This window comes from Antechinus flavipes, chromosome 4 (assembly GCF_016432865.1).
Source record: "Antechinus flavipes isolate AdamAnt ecotype Samford, QLD, Australia chromosome 4, AdamAnt_v2, whole genome shotgun sequence".
NCBI lineage: Eukaryota > Metazoa > Chordata > Mammalia > Dasyuromorphia > Dasyuridae > Antechinus > Antechinus flavipes.
Genome location: NC_067401.1, coordinates 411075323 through 411097793, shown reverse-complemented (window position 1 = coordinate 411097793; position 22471 = coordinate 411075323). Strand labels below are relative to the sequence as shown.

The 22471-nt window shown below is 37.9% G+C and overlaps 1 protein-coding gene across 2 annotated transcripts in view; it reads left to right on the top strand.

Annotated features, from left to right (window-relative positions):
- RGL1 (ral guanine nucleotide dissociation stimulator like 1) overlaps nt 1-22471 on the top strand; it is a 204071-nt gene that overhangs the window by 167881 nt on the left and 13719 nt on the right. For both annotated transcript variants that reach the window (XM_051998795.1, XM_051998796.1), the window contains exons 10-15: nt 3075-3164; nt 4888-4974; nt 8882-8914; nt 11966-12087; nt 12926-13015; nt 19779-19965. In XM_051998795.1, the coding sequence (XP_051854755.1) occupies nt 3075-3164; nt 4888-4974; nt 8882-8914; nt 11966-12087; nt 12926-13015; nt 19779-19965 (609 nt within the window). The remainder of the gene's footprint in view (nt 1-3074; nt 3165-4887; nt 4975-8881; nt 8915-11965; nt 12088-12925; nt 13016-19778; nt 19966-22471) is intronic.

The following is a 22471-nucleotide window of genomic DNA, read 5'->3' as shown; positions in this document are numbered from 1 at the left end:
AAGTTCAGAAACTTTTGCATGAGTAAAATGAAGTTAAAATTAAAAAAAAAAAACTGTAGAATGGGAAAAATTTGTGTCAAAAACTCTTGATAAAAGTCTGGTATCCAGAATGTAAAAGGACTTGAAACAAATATATAATACCAAAAGCTGTGGTATTCCTATAAGTGGTCAAAGGACTTGGAACAAACCATTGTAAAAAGAAAAGTGACAAAATATAAATGACCAAATGAAAACATCCTCCACATCACTAAGAGTAGAGAAATGCAACTTAAAAGTTACCCCAAGGTTTTTTCCAACATCTTATAAATTGGCAAAAAGTAACAAAAACAAAAAATTGAAAAACTAGAAATAGTTGTTTTACAGAGGCTGTGGAAGAAAGTAATATGTTGTTGGTGTAACTGTGAATTGGTCCAACTGTTCGGAATTCTGCATATTCTGGTATAATATTAATGAATGAAATACATAACACCAAAAGATCAATATACTCTTAATGATTATAAAAATGTAGTAGATAACAATATATATGAGATCATTAAAAAGAAACCAAACTTATAAAGTTACAAAGTAATTGGGAAGCCAAATGAACATCATAGAAAATACAATGAAACATGGGATAACGAGGGAAGAAAAGTGCCTACACTGCTAAATACAGTCACTGGTTTAATATTTTTTTCTTTGTCACAAGGGAAAATTGGGTCCAGATGGTAAGAAATTGTTTACTTTTTTCTTTCATAAATGTAATAAAAAGGCAAAAAACATCAATAGGACATATCTCCAATTTTTTTTAACAGGGGAGATAGTGTTTAGTCAGTAATATCCAATACTTAAAAAAAAAAAAAAGCAAGATGAAGCCCAAGAAAAGACCTTTAGATTTTATGATTGAGGTGGTCTTCAAGAGAACAGTTTTTATAAAACTGGAAACGGTTGTAGAGGAAATTATATTATAAGGAATTAAATAATTTATACTTAAAACCTCATTAAAATGAAAAACTGTATAGGGTTTCACTGGGCAATTAAGTTTCATTTCCTTTAAATCAATATTTTTTTTCCTAAAATGACGAGGCTTTCAGATATTCTTATTAAGAATTTTATGTACATTAATAAATTTATTCACCACTCCTTAGAAACAGTACGAAAAGAATAGAATCAGAAAAACACTCTCCTAGAAGTTCTGGTTTTCTTTTTAGCTTGAACTTAGAATTTTATTGATATGGGAAAAGCTGAATGAAGAAACTCCTTCTACCAAAGTGAAGTAGAAGTAGAAGTCTTGAGGATTTACTACAGCTAGATGAATCAGAGGTAAATTTCCCCTCAAAGACCCCCTGATTCAGAAGCTATCTCCAAGTCATTCATTATGTTATGCTGCCTCCGCTACATTTTTGATTATAATTGATACAAATATTAGATGTTAATATGTATTAAGTATCTGGAAAGAAATTGGCCCAAGGAAATAAAATTTCTCCTCCCCTTCCCCCCATTCATTCCTACATGAACAAAGAGTAGAATAAACGGGAAGAGCAACGTGACTTGCTAAATGGCCAGTTGGTAGGTATTCTTAAGATGCTGGTTCAGTCTGGAGAATTATCAACTTGAAGTGAGTTAATGCCCAACATGATATATCAGCAAAGCTGACTCACTGGGGAAAGAAAAAAATGTTCTTTCGGTCGTATTGTAGGGAGAAAAAAAAAATAGTCTTATGCCATAGTAATATTAGATATTCAGGGAAATACTGACTAAGAATTTAGATCAGGCAGTGGAGATTTTAAAACTTCTGAATTGTGAAATATGCCTCCCCATTCATACAGTTCCTGAGAAACGAGAACTTAACAAGATCCCAGAACCACAAAGCTGAAAAACAGTTTATAGTCAGTCAGCAAACCTGAGGTCATTTTGTGTAGATATAATAACAAAAGGGAGAGAGAAAGGGAGGCTGTTTCTCCTTATGTAACTGATACGTTAGGTTGATTTGTAACAGTGTCCAGACTGAAAGTTTGCTTGGGAGGTTGGATTTGGGAAAGGGGAAGGAGGGAGAAAGGGAGGTTAAAGTGAGAAGATTCTGCATTTGTAGATTAGCTGTATGAAGCTGGACTTCCTCAGAAAACTTCCAGTAACTCTGAGTTTCACTTAGCCAAGAAATACCACAGAAAGAGTCCCTTTCCTTCCACAGAATGATGGTACATCCATTCACTGCCAAGATCAAGAAATCACAAAATGTGCAGAAGAAATCAGTCTGCCTCTCCAGGACATGTGTTCATGCCGACTGAGTGAAATTGGAGGTTCAAGAGAAGCCTTTCCATCTTGTGGTGGTGTTTGCCTTACAGAACCTCCTCATATTTTACACAAACATCAGGGGTAGAAACCAATCACATGTTTATCTCAGAACATTTTTTTTTTAATTTACTTTTCAGTACTATCTTATTTTTCTAATTACATGTAAAGATAGTTTTCAGCATTCATTTTCCCCCAGTTTCTTTTTTAAAAAAATCTTCAATAGTATTTTATTTTCCAAATACATATAAAGGTAGTTTCCAACATTCATTTTTGTAATGTGTTCCAAATTTTTCTTCTTCTCATCCTCCCTCCTTTATCTCCTTCCTCTCTAAGACAGCAAGTAATCTGATAATAGGTTAAATATGTGCAATTCTCTTAAACATACTTCCATATTTGTCATGTTGTGCAAGAAAAAAAAATCAGACCAAAAATAAAAAAAAATAAAAAAACATGAGAAAGAAGAAAACAAGCAAAAAGTGAAAATACTATGTTTTGATCCACATTTCAGTCTCCATAGTCCTTTCTCTGGATGCAGATGGCATTTTCCACCCCAAGGCTATTGGAATTATCTTGAATCACCACATTGTTGAGAAGAGCCAAGTCCATCACAGTTGATCAACACATAATCTTGTTGTTACTATGCATAATATTTCACTACAATTTAAAAGAGATCCTCAGAGACTTTCTTAATGTCAAGTGTGGCATATAAAAGTGCAACACAAAATCTTTCATATGAAAAGTGATGTCCCATTGTTTCCTGGCTCAGGACATCCCTCAATATTACCCTTTTGTTTATTCCTTAGGAAGGCACCTCAAAATTTGCAAATTTGGACAGCAATGTGAAAGAAAACCAGAAGAGGACCCAAAGACGGCTTCAGCTGCAGAAGGATATGGTATGTGCTGCTGCAATTCTGTCTAAGCAGCCAAAGGACCCTCCAGCTACCCTTAGCAGATATCATGCTATTAGTAACTCTGTTGTCTTCTATTTGTTTAGTACTTCGTACTTAATTGTATATGTGCTATCCAACCCTTCACAAACCTATGAAGCAGTCATTTCAGCTGGCATTGCTCTTAGATATAGAATTCTGTAGGGACTGAGAAGTGTGACCTAGTAGCCCTAGACACCAGCACTACAGATAGAGAAATCAGGGAAATGAACTATTAGTTGGGTGTTCACCATCTGCTCCCTGCTGTTCTTCCTTTCCTTCCTTCTTCCTCCTGACATTTGCAGCCTCTTACCTGTCTCCTTTTTCACCAGGACCATTGATAACCCAGGGCTTCCTGTCATTGTAGGATGGATAAAGGTCGCAGCCAGCCCCTTTGTTCATGTTGACCCCAGGCCTGGTTATTCTGGAAGGAAGGTTCATAATATAGACAACTGTTGATTGCCCTCTCTGGACTCGTTCCTTTATTATCTGTCTCAGAGTAATGTCTAGCTTTTCTTTTGGAATCTGAATGCAGATGAATCTCTCCCTCTCATCCTCCCAAATATTCAAGTTACTGAAAGAGTCTTAATTAAAGCTCCTTTATTGAAATTGAAAAGTTGTTTCTATTTTAAATTTCATTTTCAGCTTTTCTCTTGGCAAAAAAAAAAAAGGAGGGACATGGAAATTTTAGGGAAGATGAGGTTGGAAAGATTGGGAGGGGAGGTGGATTAGAGTCTGGACTCTGTTTGGCCCAAACATTCTCAATCTGACTTTCCCAGTGGAGGAAGGTTCCCTCCCTACTCCCCTCCTTCCTTTGGGAAGTTGGAAGTAAATCAGACTCATCATGCTCTCTGTAACATAAAACTTGGAAGGTATTCAAAATGTTTTGCACATTTCGGGTTGTTTAAATGATAAATTAAAAGTAGCTGTTAGAATTCAGATGCATTCTGGTTCTGGATGAAGGTTTCTAACATCATAGGCAAGGAAGGGCTAATGACAGAATACAGTCGTGACTAAGGGACCAAGAAATTGCCAGAACTGACTTTGCCAGAGGTTGCTGTCGGCTTTATGTTGAGGGATCTGGCAAGGATTTTTTCTTTGATTTTTCCTGAGATTTCCTCTTCTGGTTTTAGTCCTATAAGGCCCTCTGGAGGCACTGAGGGTAGAATGCCTTTTCTTTTTTTAGTCTTGAAGGATATTACATTGGTTGCCTTTTTAAGAGTCCTCTGAGATATGTTGTGCTTCTCAACATGTAAGACCTTTCAGTCATAATATACCTTGGTAGTCCAAGGGGCCCAGACCCGGCTCATAACCAAAGCTATTTGAAACCAAAGGGATAATCACACTCTGAAAGAAGGCTGAATATTATATAGCTATCCTGAATTTTCTCTGAATTGAAATAAGACAAACAAACCAAATAAAGGCTTTCAAGCATGAACAACTTTAATGACTTCAAAGGGCAGATTAGTAGATGAACGAATTTTTGTTTGGGTTTCCTTAGTTCAAATCAGATTTAATCATAATTTTAAGTGGACATGAATCCAGATCTGGATAAGGCCCATCAGATTGCTATGTCTGTTAGATATAGCAGAGGAGAAAAATCACTAGCTTGAGGACCTTGTATTATAGCAGCCAGGGGAAAGAGAAAAAAAAAAAAAAAGACAACATTTCTGTTCTAATTTCTATTCAGGGAGTCATGCAGGGAACCGTGCCCTATCTTGGGACCTTCTTGACTGATTTGACCATGCTGGACACTGCTCTCCAAGACTACATCGAGGTAGGTTTTCTGTGATTTCTGAGGACATATCTTCCTTCTCTGCCATTTTCATCATGTATAAAAAAGCCAGGGACTGTCTTGCTTTTGAACTCCTATCCTCAGATGCTAACACAATCTTTTTTTGGATGTTCAGTGAATGCTTATTAATTATGGCCTACCCTTAACTCTGAAGTTTATAGCCAACCCTTAATCAAAAAGCCAAATCTCTGGTAACTTCCTAGCTGCGTGCCTTGAGTTGCCCATTTGGCCTCTTTACTAGGAACTGGGAAATAAGTAAAATTCGAGCAGGTCATTTTTGCTACCTGCTAGTAGTACAAATGAAAGTTTAGCTGAGAAAAGAAGTTACAGAATCCCAGAATTAAAAGGGATCTCAGTGGCCTTCTTGTCTGTTCCAAAACCAAACTAGAATCTCCTTTACAACACACAAGACCAGTAGTCAGCTAGCTTTTGGAGATGTATAGTGAAGGGAAGTACAGTTCCTCTTGAGGTACGCTGTTCTGCTTTTGCACAGCTCTAAGTGCTGGGGGAAATTTTTCTTCATATCAAATCTCAATTTACTTCTTTTTAATTTCCATGAGTTGTTTCTACTTCTGCTCTCTAGGACCACGTTAAAGCAGAATTTTCTTTTCTTTTTTTTATTATAGCTTTTTATTTACAAAATATATGCATAGGTAATTTTTCAGCATTGACAATTGCAAATCTTTTTGTTCCAACTTTTTCCCTCCTTCTCCCCACCCCTTCCCCCAGATGGCAGGTTGACCAATACATGTTAAATATGTTAAAGTATAAGTTAAATACAATATATGTATACATGTCCAAACAGTTATTTTGCTGTACATAAAGAGTCAGACTTTGAAACAATGTACAATTAGCTTGTGAAGGAAATCAAAAATGCAGGTGGACAAAAATAGAGGGATTGGAATTCTATGTAGTGGTTCATAATCATCTCCCAGAGTTCTTTCGCTGGGTGTAGCTGGTTCAGTTCATTACTGCTCTATTGGAAATGATTTGGCTCATCTCATTGCTGAGGATGGCCACGTCCATCAGAATTGATCATCATATAGAATTGTTGTTGAGGTATAATGATCTCCTGGTCCTGCTCATTTCACTCAGCATCAGCTAATATAAGTCTCTCCAGAACTTTCTGAAATCATCCTACTGGTCATTTCTTATAGAACAATAATATTCCATACCATTCATATACCACAATTTATTCAGCCATTTTCCAATTAATGGGCATCCATTCATTTTTCAGTTTCTAGCCAGTACAAACAGGGCTGCCACAAACATTTTGGCACATACAGGTCCCTTTCCCTTCTTTAGTATCTCTTTGGGGTATAAGCCCAGTAGAAACACTGCTGGGTCAAAGGGCATGCACAGTTCGATAGCTTTTTGAGCATAGTTCCAAATTGCTCTCCACAATGACTGGATGTATTCACAATTCCACCAACAATGTATCAGTATATCAGTATCCCACATCTCTTCGAACATTCCGCATTATCTTTCCCTGTCATTCTAGCCAATCTGACAGGTGTGTAGTTAAACCAGAATTTTCTAATGTCTTCTTTGTTAGATAACTTGAGATACTTGAAGACAAATATCAGATTATATATTGTAAGATCTGAGTCTAAATATTTTTCCTACCAAATTTTTCTCATCCACACTCACCCCTCGCAAATTCTTTCTGAATTAGAGACTGGAGATTGTTTAAAAATTAGAAAAGTGATGGAAAAAAATTGCAAAGATGACGTTTTTGATTCAACAAATAGAGGGAAATAATCAGATTCAAACAAAATAGATATGTTTAATATATTAAAATAAATCTCCACACAGCATAAGCAATATAATTAAAATAAAAAAAGATTAGGAAAAATATTTATGATAAATATTTAAACTCAGCTATATATGTCTCCCTACTACATTTTCTCATTTTCAAGCTATTTTAATCAATCCTCATTTGAAATGACTTTCTAGGGCCTAGATTGCCCTCCATTAGATTTATGAACTTCTCAAGGGCAAAGTCTGGCTTTTTCCTTTCTTTGGACCCTAAACACTTAGCATTGTACTTGGTTTATAGCAGAAGCCCAATAAATGCTTATTTTCAGATGACTTTAGAGCTACCATAGAGGTAGCTTTCAAACTGAAATTGTTAAGTACAATGGAAATTAAATTAATTAATAATGCCTCCCTATCTCTAGGGCACTGGATTTGTGGTTTAAAAGATTTAAATTATAATCTGGCCTCAAATAGTCAACTGTGCCTGAGCAAATTGCCTTCCCACTGATTGTTTCCTTATCTCTAGAATAAAGTCCTTGGATGCAGTGGCTACTGAAGTCCCCTTCAGCTCTCAATCTGTGGTTCTGTGATCCCTTGATGTCACAGATAATCAGAGATCTGACTGAATTTTTCACATATTCCTCTAATTTTCTTTCCATCATTGTCAAAAGTAACTACAAGTTAACATAAAACCAGACCTGAGCCTGACATGGACTTTGTGGCCCAGCTGATTGATGATGTGTGTTGTGTAGTTTCTGTCTCTTTGAGATAACATGTTTTCAGGCCCTGCCTTCCTTTACATACACTGGAGAAACTCCCTTCTCCCCCAGTTTTAATGACTTCAATGGAAGTGACATGTGAGAGGGTAAAATCCAACCCCGAGAGAACAGGATTCTTGCTGAGCTGAGGAGATGAGGAAATTGAAACTGATATTTAGCTTTGCCTTTTGGGAGAAATGTTTTCCTTTTTTTATAGTCATTGAGAATTTAATTCTCTATGTGAGTCCTTAGCCAATTGTTGTTACTGCTGGGGTCAGAGGGAACAAATCTAGCAAGAGTTTGTGAAAGGAAGAATTTGTCTGAGCTTTTCTTTCTGCCATCCTCTGCAAAGGACATCTGGGTCCTGCCCTCTGGCCTGCTTTCTATTCACATGCTAGTCTGCTAGGACCTTCCCCTCAGTCCCCTGAATGGTCCTTTGTATGTTCTGATCTATTTATGTTGTTTCCCCAATAGAATGTATTTTTTGCAAGGGCAGAAATTGTTTCGTTTCTGTCCTTCTTTTGACAATATAATAGGTAGTTGATATATGCTTATTGATTTCTTTATTGGTTGGTTGAGTTCCTCTGCTTTAATTTTCTTCCCACTATAATCCATCTTCCACTCAACTGAAAAATGCTTTTCCTGAAATGTAAATCTGATGATGTCACCCAACCTCCCTTACTCAATAAACTCCACTGGCTCCCCATTACCTCCAAGTTCAAATAAAATATTCTGTTTGGTGTTCAGAGCTCTTTGCAATCTACTCCTTTCTCTCACCTTTCTATTCTTCTTTCTTATACCTTATACTCCACTGAGACAATCTAATGACACTGGTCTTCTTCCACTTCCTTAATATAAGTTGTTCTCTCTCAGCTCACATGCCTGGAATGCTCTTTCTCCCCATCTCAACCTCCAGCTTCCCCGGGTTCCTTCAAGATCCCACCTTTCACCAGCATCCTTGGTGAATAATCCAGTGTTTTATTTCCAATTTATTTTGCATATAGTGTGTGTCTATACATAGTTTGCAAGTTATCTCCTATATTAGATTGTGAACTATTTGAGAATTGGAGTTGTCTTTCTTTGTATCCCTAGTATACTTAATGTTTATTGATTGACTCCTAATAGTCATCCCAGGACATCTCATATTACAGGAGTATAAATATAGTATTTATACTATTCTATCTATATATGTATAAATGCTATACATTTCAATGCCCTCCAGGGATTATATTTAGCAACCACAGAAGCAATACTTCTTTGTCCATTAATTATTGTGAGCAATCCCTCTAAAAGCAACCCTCACTTAGTAGAGTGACCTAGAACACTTGTGATGGTGCAGTTGCTTTATTGATCAATGCTTTTCTTTTTTTCAGGGTGGACTGATCAACTTTGAGAAAAGGAGAAGAGTAAGTATCACTTATGCTTCGGAGGATTTCCATTTTAATTCTTAAGACTTTGACAGTTCAGAAAGGAATAGGGGCCAAATAAGATTGTGTTTGATTAGTTTGATGTGGGGAAGGTCGATTTTCCCATTTATTTGTTTCAAATCTTCTCAGTAGCAAGAGAGAGAGGGTTAGTGAAGTGGGAACCGGATGACCTTGGGCAACTTGTCCAGCCCCTGTAGACCTCAATGCCCTCATCTGAAAAACTAAAGGGGTTGGACTGGGTCACCCCTAAGGAACATTCCATCTCAAAATCTTCTGTTCTTTAACTCCTATTAGGGATTTCACCCTGTGAAACATATATATATATATATATGAAAGTCACTTCATTGTGCTAGCTTGAAGACTAGATTTGGTGGTAATTTAAATATATATATATATATATGTATGTATATGTATGTATATATACATATATATATACATACATATACATACATATATATGTATATATGTATATGTGTGTGTGTGTGTGTATGTATGTATAATAGATACAGGCTAGACAAAGGGAAAGTAATTTCAGAAGAAAAGGCCTCTTGGAGGAGGCTGGTTTTGAATTGAATCTTGGAGGAAGCCTAGAGGCCGAGGTGAGCAAGAAAACCATTTTAAACATCACAAAGATTAAAAACACAGTAGAACTAGCAAATGAAGGTTTAAACCAAAGCCTAGTAATTAGGCCAGTGTTGTGGAAGCACATAGTTCTCAGAAGGGAGTGATGTAAGAAAACTGGAAAGGTAGGAAATGATTGATTTATAAAACGCTTTAGAAGCCAAACAGAGAATTTTACATTTGATCCTAAGAGTTATAGGGAACAAGTAGAATTTATAGTGTATGTGTGACAAGGTGGTGACTTGGAGACACAAAGGCTTTAGAAAGATTATTTTTGGTATCTGGAAGTGGACTGGAAGGAGGGAGAGCCAACAATAATAGGACAATTTGTTACTACAGTAGCGTGGGTATGAGGGGTCTTTACTACAGTGACATTTGGCCAAATGGAGAGAACATACACAAAAGATGTTAAAAAAAATAGAAATAACAACCACATTGTATAGGTGATGTGGGAGATAACATCTAGGTTATGAACCTGAGTGACTGGGAACATGGTGGTGATGTTGATAGTAATGGAGAAGTTAGGAAGAAGGGAAGGTTTGGGAAGGGGGAAGGAAGAGATGGTGAGTTGTGATTGGAGCATGATGGGTTTGAGATATTCATAGGACATCAAGCTGGGGATGGCTGAGAGGTGGGAGGTGATAGGAAACTGGAGTTCAGGAGCACTTTTTAGTCTTTGGAATACAAACAAAAAGGAAAGGGTCAGAGAAGGAACTGTCAGTGTCTGTTTCTAAAGTTCTTGCCTTTGGAACTTGGTGATTAGGTTCCAGTAATGGAGTCCTGTGCAAGGCCCTGGAGGAGATTCATATTTTAAGCAAAACCTAGTGTCTGCATCATCCAGCTTTCCAGGGAGAGAAGAAAGGAGAAGCACGTAGACCATATGTGGAATACTACCTACAATTTTGGCTGACATATTATAGAAAGTACATCTACAGGCTGGAGGGAAGCCTGTGAAGAATCACTATAATTCTTAACATAGTTAGACAAATGCATTAAAGGATAGATCTTTATTGAAGGAGGGATAAGGGAAAGTTTCCTGCAGGAGGTGAAATCTGAGTTGAGTTGATACCCATGTCACGTCATTATTCCATTTCAATTTGGAAAGGAGCATGTGGTTTCACATGGGATATCCAGTAATTAGGGATAGGGAAGAATCACTTCATTGTGCTAGTTTGAAGACTAGATTTGGTGGTAATTTAATTGCACAAATGAAAAAATACTTTGAGACCCATTAGAATTTTTTTCTTTGGAAAATGCTGTCATACTTTTGACCTTTGTGATTTAGAATCATAAACTTTTAAAGCCAGAAAGGAACTTTGGGATAATAAAGTTCAATGACTTCATTTTACTGCTGGGGAAACTGAGGCCCCCTGAAGGTACATGACCAAGCTGGTTCTTATCAGAGCCAAGATTGGAACGAGGCCCCTGACTTCACTGTATTTTTTTGGCTGTGTTACGATAGCAGAAGTTTTGTCTAGGGATGGAGACAGTGGGACTGAGCAAGTCAAGACACTGAGAGTCTGCCCGGGTTTTTATGACTGTCTTGTTCTGAATGTTTGAAAGACTCTGTCTCTTTGTTTCCTCGCCTTTGTCCTTAATTTTCAGAGTAGTTTTGGTTCCATGTCTGTCCAACTTCAAAGTGAGGAGTTTTTAAAATCTGTACACTTTGATGATAGGTAAAAGTTCGTAATAATTTTTTATCCCTAATAAAAAAGTATGTAACAAAGAATTTTTGGTACGTGCACATAGTTGATTCCCTCATGGACTTTAAAAAGATTTAGTTAAATGATTTACAAGAGCAATAAAAGTCCAAGAAAAACTCTTTGAGCGCAGTTTCAGGGACTCTTGGACATTCAAGACTACATCCAGATACCCAGCACTTCTGGGAAACATTTGTAATTGCAGATTGTCATGTGAGCTAAGTCTTTATTCAGTCCCAAACTACTTAGTAATCCTGTGGGTATGAGATGGGTGCTTCCCGATTTTGATATCTTATCTCTGTGGGTCCTACTTCCAGGAAATCTCCAGTCCAAAGATTATCCTTTATGTACTAAAAAATGACAATGGAGATAGAAAAACAAACCCGTCTCGATAAGACTGAAACTTGCCCTGCTGACAATGTTCGAGCCTGACTTGTTTTCTAGAAAATTTTGACATGCATTCTAACATATACACAGACTTTCAGAACTAGAGTTATGGTATCTTAAGAATCATTCAGCTATTCCATTTATAAGGAAACAAAAGATTTGAGTTTATCCTATGTATGCTGGAGTTTTTTATATTCAGCATTGTTTATTCCTTGCCTGACATGTCATGTTGTTGATATGCCATTGGTGTGTTTCCATGTTTGAAGAGCTTAATTTTGCTGCCTTACTCACACGATCTGTTTGTTGATCTATTCTCCTTTAGGAGTTTGAAGTCATTGCTCAGATCAAGCTCCTTCAATCAGCTTGCAACAGCTATTGTATGACTTCTGATCAAAAGTTCATTCAGTGGTTCCAGAGACAACGACTTTTAACAGAAGAGGAAAGGTAAAGTGGACATTATTATTGTTGTTCAATTGTTTTCAATCACATCCCACTCTTGACGACTCCATTTGGGGTTTTCTTGCCAAAGATTCGGCAGGGGTTTGCCATTTCCTTCTCTAGCTCATTTTACAGATGAGGAGACTGAGGCAAACATGGTTAAGTGACTTACCCAGAGTCACACAGCTGGTAAGTTCCTGAGGCCAGATTTGAATGCAGGACCATGAGTCTGACCAATTCCAGGCCTTGCTCTCTATCCACTGTAACATTTAACCTGTCCTCAATCACCTATTTGCTCCATTTGGGAGCTTCCTGTTCATCTAGAGCAATGGAGAAGGGATGTTGAATAATAGATAAATGCTAGCCTTGGAGTCATAGTTTTAAGTTTGAATCTTGTCTCACATATTTAGCTTTGTGAATCTAGTGGAGTAATCTTCTTCATCTACATGGAGACACTCTTTTCCTTTAATAAGTAATGCCTTTAGAGTGCTATATCATTAGATAGAAATACTGTAAAACTTCATCAGTTCTCACTGCATTAATTTGCATTTTGTGATGATTCCAATGGGAACTGTATTAAGGTTTGTGGGACCTATCTTTGGAAAAGGAGGGACTAATAAGGAATTTTATGTTATAAAATAATAGATATGATACATATTGCAAAGATTAAATCTATAAGACGAGGCAAAAAAATTGAATATGGCAGATGGGGGAGAGTAAAAAGTCAAGAATGAATCTGAGTTGCACATGTGGCTGAGTAGGAAGATCTGTCTTTACTCATATCCATTCAAACTTAACTCTATAATTCAGAAATGATTTAACTTAAAATGCTCTGTATTTGTAGCTATGCCCTCTCTTGTGAGATTGAAGCTGCTGTGGACACCAGCGCCACCTCACCAAAGCCTAGGAAGAGTATGGTGAAGAGACTCAGCCTGTGAGTATCATTTCCCAGAGTGGCCGAGTGGGGTATGAGGGAGCATTTGTTTGTTTGTTATTGTCGTCATTTTGGTCAGTGCACATTTAAACTTGGGAGATAATATTGTTCGTTGACATATCTAGAGCTTTTCTGAAAAAAGCCTACCCGATGTCTGAGCAGAAGCCGACATCTGGAAATGGTAAAGAACAATTAGCCCATTTATTTTGTGAAGGGAACATTGGGAGACCATCATTGCCTGGTCTAGGAAAGACCTGGATTACTATTGTCAGCAAATGAAGACCTTGAAAAGTCCTAGACCAGGTCCACTCTTAGAAACTCAAGACTGATGAAATGTAAGCAAGCATATTTGTGAAATTCAAGCACATTCTTCCTTATTGATTGACAGTAATGAGCCTAAATGAACACCACAGGGACAAATCCTTAGTTTTTCCAAAGAAACTTGTAGTTAAGGGTTGGCAATGGAAATAAAGTGTGCATGGGATTTTGATTGCTTATCTTTACTACTGAAAAAAGTTTCCTTAATAGCAATTAACACATACACACACACAAACACTGTCTCTGTCTCTCTCTGTCTCTGATCTCTGTCTCGCTGTCTCTCTCTATCTCTGTCTCTCATCTCTGTCTCTCCCGCTCCTTCTCTCTCTCTGTCTCTCATCTCTGTCTCTCTCTTTCTCTCATCTCTGTCTCTTTCTCTCTCTCATCTCTCATTTCTGTCTCTCTGTCACTCTCTGTCTCTGTCTCTCTGTTCTCTCTGTCTCTCTCTGTCTCTGTCTCTCTCTCTCTCCCCCTGTCTCTGTCTTTCTCTGTCTCTCTGTTTCTCTCCCTCTCTCTCTCTCTCTCTCTCTCTCTCTCTCTCTGTCTCTCTCTATCTCTCTCTCTCTCTCTCATTTCTGTCTCTCTGTCTCTCTCTCTCTGTCTCTCATTTCTGTCTCTCTGTCACTTTCTCTCTGTCTCTGTGTCTGTCTCTGTCTCTCTCTCCCTCCCCCTGTCTCTGTCTCTCTCTGTGTCTCTGTCTCTCTCTCATACTCACGCTGGGGGACCAGGAAGAGCACCACTTGGGTAACATTTGATTATTATCCCTCTGAGATAATAGGTAGGTTAGGTAAGAACACTTTTTATTGCCTCTCTTAGCTTACAAATAGAATCTGCAATACTAGAAAGAAAGGATTGCTCCAGTTGCCTTCTCAGATAACCCTGCCTGACTGGACAGGATCAGCTGATTAGCGAGATTAAACAAAAGGAATCTGATTTCCAAAGATAATGTTCTGGGTCATGATGGAGGTGCGTGATACTGGAATGTGAGTCCTGCCTCGTGGCCATGTCTGTTAATTGGCTGATCACAAAGAACTGGAGCCTGGACTTGTAGAGACTGTCCAGCCTCAGGAAAGGAAATAGTCAGCTAGTGCTGAATCTGGAGTCAGAAAGATCTGAATTGAAATGCAGCCCCAACCACCAGCAGTGTGACCCAGTAAGTTAGATGACTAGCTATGGATCTCAGTCTCCTCATTTATAAAATGGGGATAACCATAGCACCTCTCCCCCAAGATTGTTATGAGGATCCAATGAGATCATGTTTGTAAAATGTATTGTAAATCTTAAAGTGCTCTATAAATACTAGCTAGATTTTTTTTTCTTTTCTAACAGTTTATTTTCATGCTTACATACCTCCCAGGGTTGTTGTGAGCATCAAATGAGATAATAATTGTAAAATGTCTGGCATCTAGAAAGTGCTATGTAAGTGTTAGCTGCCCTCATCCTCACCATCACCACCACCACCACCACCACCACCACCACCACCACCACCACCATCATCACCCTCATCCTTACTCCCCACCACCACATCCTCATCCTCACCACCATCACCCCCACCATCATTATCCTCCTCCTCCTCACCCCCACCATCATCACTCTCACCCCCCCATCCTCACCCTCACCCCCTCACCATCCTCATCCTCACCCTCACCCCTCCCATCATCTTCACACATACCCCCATCACTGCTAGAAATGCTTTTACTCTTTCCCCCATCACCAAAGAGCCGCTCTCTCATCATAGAACCCTTTCCCCTTGAGAGCTTCTCTGATGCTGCCATAAGATGAAGGGATTGGATAATTCTGAGGTTCCTCCTGGCTTAGACTTCCTAGAATTCTCCTGTAGCCCTGCCAGGGGGGTGTGCTGATTCCACAGCCCAGGCAGCAAATGATGAAAACAGTCAGAGCTTCCATGTATCCATTACCTTTTCCACAACAGCTCTGGGAGGTCACTAGTAAAAGGGAATTGACTCTCAGAGAGGTTAAATGGCTTATACAAGATTATACCACTTGTAAACCTAAGAAGCAAGCCTTTAACTCTAGTTTTCTGCTCCAAAATACAGCATAGCAATATGAAATGTTATTATTAATCTCATTAAAAATTTTTTTTTATCTTATTCAATGGAATTCAGACAGTCTGTAATCATTTCTTAAATGCTTAGTATGTGCCAGATACTTTGTTAAATATTGAAAATACAGATGCAATGTATTGGTCAACCTGCCATCTAGGGGAAGGGGTGGGAGGAAGGAGGGGAAAAGTTGGAACAAAAGGTCTTGCAATTGTCAATGCTGGAAAAATCCCCCTGCATATATCTTGTAAATAAAAATCTATAATTAACAAAAAAAGGAAAATACAGATGCAAGCAAAAAGATGATCCCTGACCTCAAGAAACTTACATTCTAGTGGAACAAGACAGTGCTTGAGCCAAAGAAATGAGGAAGGGAATGGTGTTTGTGCGGAGGGGTAAGTGTGGATCAGTCTGGATTGTAGTCTGGTGAGAAATGAGAAGTTCAGTTATAAATAAATGGTCCTGTGACAAATCACCCACTTGCTATTCTTCTGTTACATTCAGTCGTCTGTGAGTTATTGCCAATGAGGATACAATAACTGGCTTTTGCAATTGAATATTTGAATGTGAGTGAGCTCTTCTTCTAAGGTCCATGGGATGCGTCCTAAGTACAACTCCTAAAGCAGATAGAATGGTGGAGATGACAGACTTCATACGGTGACATTTATGACAAATGTGGTCTTTCGGTTCTGCTGGATCAGTCAGTGACACTTGCAGAGGCTGATCTTTCTCAGTGACGGAGAATACTTAGGGAGCAGGAAGAATGCCCCCAGGCAGTGTTTCATGGCTATCTCCCTGTGGGCTGGGACTGTGGCAGTGGGCAGCAGTTCAGTCTGGGATGATGCTTTAGCTCCCACACATTTTATTGGTTGAGTTCTCAAGAGTATTCTGAGATCTGTGTTTATAGTATAGTGATTTGTTGTATACTGGCCCATGAAGGATCGGGAACTTCTGATGTATAATCCTATCCTCCAGGTTGTGCTTGGCTAGGTTGTAGGCACAGACTAAATTTTTACCCTGCAGTGACATGTCACACAGTTTTTATCATTTCTGTGAGCATTATGGTAGTTGCTACTCTTATTTTGTTCTCATCTTTTCTGATGGAAGTCAAACTGTCTGAGGGTGTCACGCTTTTGCTTTTATTCTTTCATATTTAATAGTCTGCAGATTGTTTCACAGGTGGCAAAAATGACTGCTTTTTGTAATTGAATAAGAACATTGAGATAGATGCTCATGTTCTGTGAGCTGACTGGGACAACTCCAGTGGCAGACAAGACAGTAGGAATGACATGTACTTTATCCTGTTCCCAAATGGTTTTAGTTTCTTTCACTAGGTCTCTGTTTTGAAACATTTTGATTCCATGTAGTTTGGATATGAGTTTTCAATATGGCAATATCTATTAAAAGCATTATCATTAAATTTTTATGGGTCATTATTGTAGGCAACAATTTAAAAAAAATTGTATAGTGATGCCCAATTCAATCCAATATATTGTTGAATTCTCAAAAATATTTTGGAATTTATATTGTTAGTACACAAGTATGGCATCTGTTTATAAATGATAGTGATCTTCTCATGGAAATCCTAGATACCTGATCATGTCTAGATTTTTGATAGGTGCTGAATTTTTATAACCTTAGGTAATCCACTGTTTGGGTTTTCACTACATTATTGCCAAATCTACACTAGTCAATAAGCCTAGATCCCTTGAAGATAACTTTTCTGTAATTACTTGTGCCAGGTATCAGATAAATTTGCAATTTACTGTCATAAATATTTCTACTTCTAGAATCAAATTGGCCTGAAGCCAGCATTTGTCTGATGCTTCTTTATCCATATGGTACAGGTTGAATTTAGCCGAGTTCTTGTGCTATTGGGTCATCCATTTCATAGACTTTTCCCAGAGATAATCCATTTTCAGTTACATTTGACAGATCCAGAAGGTATATATCTGCAATCAGCTTTTATAATCACTTTGTGAAATGGGGTCTTTGTATTTGAAAAGTATTCCTATAAATTTTTGACTTCTTTATCCTTATGAGTAGTATTGTTATTATTATGTTAAACACCAAGATTCTACAAATCCCTTTATTTTGAAAGAAAATAGTATAGTGGTATAAACATTAAAAGTCAATATGCTGGCTTTAGTATTTGCCACAAGGGTGACTTTGGGCAAGTCCCATGACTTTTTTCTGACTCGGTTATTGTAAAATGAAGGGCGTGGACTAAAGGATCTCTAAATCTATGATCTTGTGATCCAGTAAATATAGTCTTCTTCCAGGGTTGAGGGGAGAAATGAAGAAAAAGCACAAATACCAGTGTGAGACACAGTGCAGGTGTTCCCAGTGTGGCAGGCACTGAGTAAATATGTGTTCAGAGAATGAATGCAACTCATCTGGTCTCACTGGAATTAGAAGTTGGTGCTGGGGGAGTGACCTGGGGACTTCATGGACAATAGAATGTTAGGGATGGCAAGGAGCTTAGAGAAGCAGGCGACATAACCTCTTACCTCACTGAGTTGAATGTGTATGTGTCTATGTGGGCTTCTTCCCACATCTTCCAGATAAGTTCAAAAGATTATATGGAGCCATCTGCATCCAGAGAGGGGGCTGTGGGGACTGAGAGTGGATCACAACATAGTATTTTCAATTTTTTTGTTATTTGCTTGCATTTTGTTTTCTTTCTCTTTTTCTCTTTTTTCCCCCTTTTTGATCTGATTTTTCTTGTGCAGCATGCTAATTTATGGAAATATGCATAGAGGAATTGCACATGTTTAACATATATTGGATTACTTGCTGTCTAGGGAAAGGGATGGGGGAAGAGAGGAAGAAAAAAATTTGAAACACAAAGTTTTGCAAGGGTGAATGTTGAAAACTACCTATGCATATGTTTTGAAAATAAAAAGCTTTAAAGAAAAAAATAAAACATGCCTCCTTAATTTCTTTGCTACTATAAAAAGAATTGCTATAAATATTTTATGGGTCCTTTTCCTCTTTCTTTGATCTTTTTGGATTATAGGCCTAGAATCCGTATCACCAAGCCAAAGTGTATGCAGAGTTTAATGATTTTCTAATTCTTAAAAAATGGCACAGGAACACCAGTCATCACTTTAAAGGTCTCATAAACTGGTTCTTTCCTATCCTTCTAAGCTTCCTCCCTTTTATTCTTTTCTACACATTTTGCAATTCAGTTTCACTCACCTGCTTTCAGTTCCTCAGAGATAATGCTTCTGTCTCTCATCTCTATGCCTTTGTGGAATGCTCTTGGTTTTCCAGGCAAGAAGACTTAGTTCAAATCCTACCTTCTTTAAGAGGCCTTTCCCAGTCTTCCCAGTTCATAATGCCTTCCATGAACTCTTAATATATCCTGTATAATACCTAAGTAGCTTCATGTTTGTCCTCCCTCCTCCATTGGAATGTGGGCTTCTTGAGGTCAGGGACTGTGTATGCCTTTATTTGTATTCTTAATGCTTAGTACAGTGCCTGGCTCTAAAATGTAAATGTTTAATATATGCTTGTTGACATATACACACACACACACACACATACACACACACATACACATACACATAGTTTATTCATGTTCTCACATAGTTTTAATTTCTTTCACTGAGTCTCTATATTTTGAAAACTTTTCATTGGAGATTTTGAGTTTTCAGTATAGCTGAAAACTTTCAGTATGGTTTTTTTGTATTTCTAAAAGGTTTCTCCTGGCGATTCGTGGATCTGGCTCTTGTGTGACTGTTTATAATATGATGCTGTCTGCACTTTGTGTCTGGCATGAATTTTCATTTTAGGTATAGCTACCCTCCATGTACCCCTGCAGGTTTTGGAGACTCATGAAAGGAGGTCCCCCTGCAGGGGATACAGAGAAGGTATTTCTGGGAGTTGGGCGTGGGGAAAAAGGGAACTTTGAAGTTTTGCTTCTAAAGCCAAGAATGTATATTTGTGGCCTTTCTTTAATGTAAACCACGCATAGCCTCTTGGCTATTTTATCCAGAGCAATGGTGTTCTTCCCATTTATTCTAGTAATGTTTATTTAACAGTGGCAAGTAGAAAGAGAAAGTGGTATATGAGGGCAAAAGTTTTTCTGAAGAGGTCCCTGGCAAAAGAATTTGAGAACCATGGATCTGGGAAGATACCAAATCTATTCCTTCTCTGAGCTGGAAAAATATAGCTTAAAGCATTTATTTCCTGAATTTTTACATAGGTTCTACAGAAAATCTTTTTATATACCAAGATCAGACCACAGAAGATCAAGACAACATCAGAGATCTAAGATCCAAGAAACCAAAAAATCCTATTTATTCACTATTGGGTTTCATGTTTGTTACAAAGTCCCAATCCCAGTATTTTCTTTCTTTCTTTTTTTTTTTCTGCAGCCTGTTTTTGGGCTCAGATGTGATCAACAGCAGCACACCCACCAAAGAACAGCCTAAATCAACTCCAAGTGGGAGCTCTGGAGAAAGCATGGACTCGGTCAGCGTGTCATCGTGTGAATCGAACCACTCAGAAGCTGAGGAGGGCTGTATCACGCCTGTGGACACGCCAGATGAGCCTCAGAAAAAGGTACATCTCTTCCATTCTTAACCAGATAGCAAATGCTATAGGAGTGGCTGTCATCAGTGTCACTACCCTACAAAACCCAAACATTTCAAAAGCACCAGGGGAGTGATACATTCTGAAGAAGGGGCAAAAGCAGAGAAGGCTCAATTTTGCCTCACAGGGAAGTCTATGTAAACTTTTCCTTAAAGCAATAAATCTGAAGCCAACCAACAGGTGTATTTGGTCATGTTACTTTGGAAATGTTATTACATGGTTTTGGCTAAAGGCACTAAATAGATGAAAGACTGTGACCTTTAGCATGAATTACTTTAGGAAATGCTTAGGAGGGGTTTTCTGGGGAAAAGAAAATCATAAGTCAAAAAGTGAAGCATCATATTACAAAGTTTAGGTCTTCAAAGTCCTAGTAATTATGAACATGATTAAGGAGCTCAAATTACATCTCCTACCTTAGATCTCTTTCTCTTAGGTTATATAATGACTCAGTAGACTGAACTGAATAAAATTGAGCTTATATCGTAGAAGCAAGGAATCAGTTGGAAGAAATCTTGCAGGGAAAACAATGTGAATGTGCCTTAAAATTTTCAACAAATAGTTATGCACATGGAGTCAAAGGCCTCCAGTAAGGGTTACTTTCCACCTTGTGTCTAGATTTAAAACTGAGGGCTAGCTTACCCCTTGTCAGGGATGATGTAAATAGGATTTGTTATCTGGATGAAGGTTGAACTAGAAGACCTGAGGTTGTAACTTTCTGACTCTGTTCTCACATTGGAAATAGCTTGATGGCTCAGTGGATAGAATGCTGAACCTAGAATCAGGAAGACTCTAAATCCAAATGTGGCCTCCTATACTCAGTAGCTGTGTGATCCGGGTTTTTTTTTTTAACCTTGTTTGCCTAATCCCCTGAAGAAGGAAATGGCAGATCACTCCAGTGTCCTTGCCAAGAAATCCCATATGGGTCACAAAGAGTCAGACACGACTGAATAGCAATTCTCAGATCATCTCGGAGTTGGAAAAGTCCCAGGGGTTATTTAGTTCTATTTACGGTGAACAGAAATTCCATATATAAATCCTTATCTACCTAGACTCTACCTGGAGACCTTGTTGAAGAAACCCATTCTGTTTTTGTTCAAAACCTACATTAAAAGAACTAGTCATTCCATAATCATTCAATGACTTCTGAGCTAGTCAAACCACATCTGGAGTATTTCATTAAACAATCCAGATAGAGTCTATCCAATGTGATTTTCATCCAGCTGACTCTCATGGCATTCATTGGCTTTTTCCAAGTTGGTTGACTGGGAGACAATTTCTTATAGTAACAATACAAATAGACCTGTAAAATCAGGTTTCTGGGTCTGTTATTCTGTTATGTTTCTAGAAGCTTGGCATTACTGGAAAGAGCTATGGATAGATTGGACATCACTCTTTTGAAAGACTGGAAAATTTGATACCTCTGGGAAGAATAATGAAAAGCTTGTTGTAACCTGCTCATATAACTTGATATAATAATTTTTCACTTGATATTTTACATGATTCTTCAAAAGTTCCTGACTTGAAATTCAGTAGATTTATCCTGAATACAATATTATCTTGTGTACTTTGTATATATTCATTAATCCCTAAAGTTTCTGTATTGAAGTTACCTTGGCTTAGAGCATTGGACTCTTGTAGTCAGGATGACCTGTGTTCTATTCCCTTAGATACTTGCTAGCTGTTTTTTCTCCCTTACAACTTTAAGACAATAAAAGAAACTTGTTTTATTCAAATAAATAAAAGCAAAATAGTACATTATTTCTTCAACAATTCTGGTTCCATGATTTTGACAAAACCATAAACGTAAATTTGGAAAGAATCTATCTCAGATGCCATCTCCTAGGTCTCCTAGACCTGTTTTTTTTTTTTCCCCCTTCCCCTAACTTTTCTATAATTTGTTGATGACATTTTCATCTTTTCAAGCACCCAGACTTGAACATTAAAATCATCCTTGCCTCTTCATTCTTCTTCAACAACCACTTCTCAGTAATGACCAAATCCTATGAATTCTGTATAACATCCCTACTTGGTCTGCCCACTTTTAGTGCAGTACCTTAGTGAAATCTAAGCATCTAGCCCGACTTCTGGGAGGAGCCTTCTGAATGGGTTTTCCTGCTTCTGAATCCCCCCATCTTCCAATCTGTCCAGTCCATAGTTGCTAAAATAATCCTTTTAATTTGCATATCTTATCAGATCATTCACTTGCTCAGGAACCTCAGTGACTCTGGAATAAAATTGCAAACAATGTGACCCATCATTTAGTAGGAATCACAGTCAGTCTTCAGTCAATGTAGCCTTAGCTCCTTCTAGTACTCTTTGTACACTCTACATTCTACTTGAACTAAGCCCCCAGCTACCCCCGTTATCCTCCACTATTGTTCTCCAGTTTCCCACCTCTTTCATTTGCACTATTCTGGAATATATTTTTTCCTTTGGCATTGAAAATCATTCTCTTCTGTTAAAGCTTGGGTGAGTT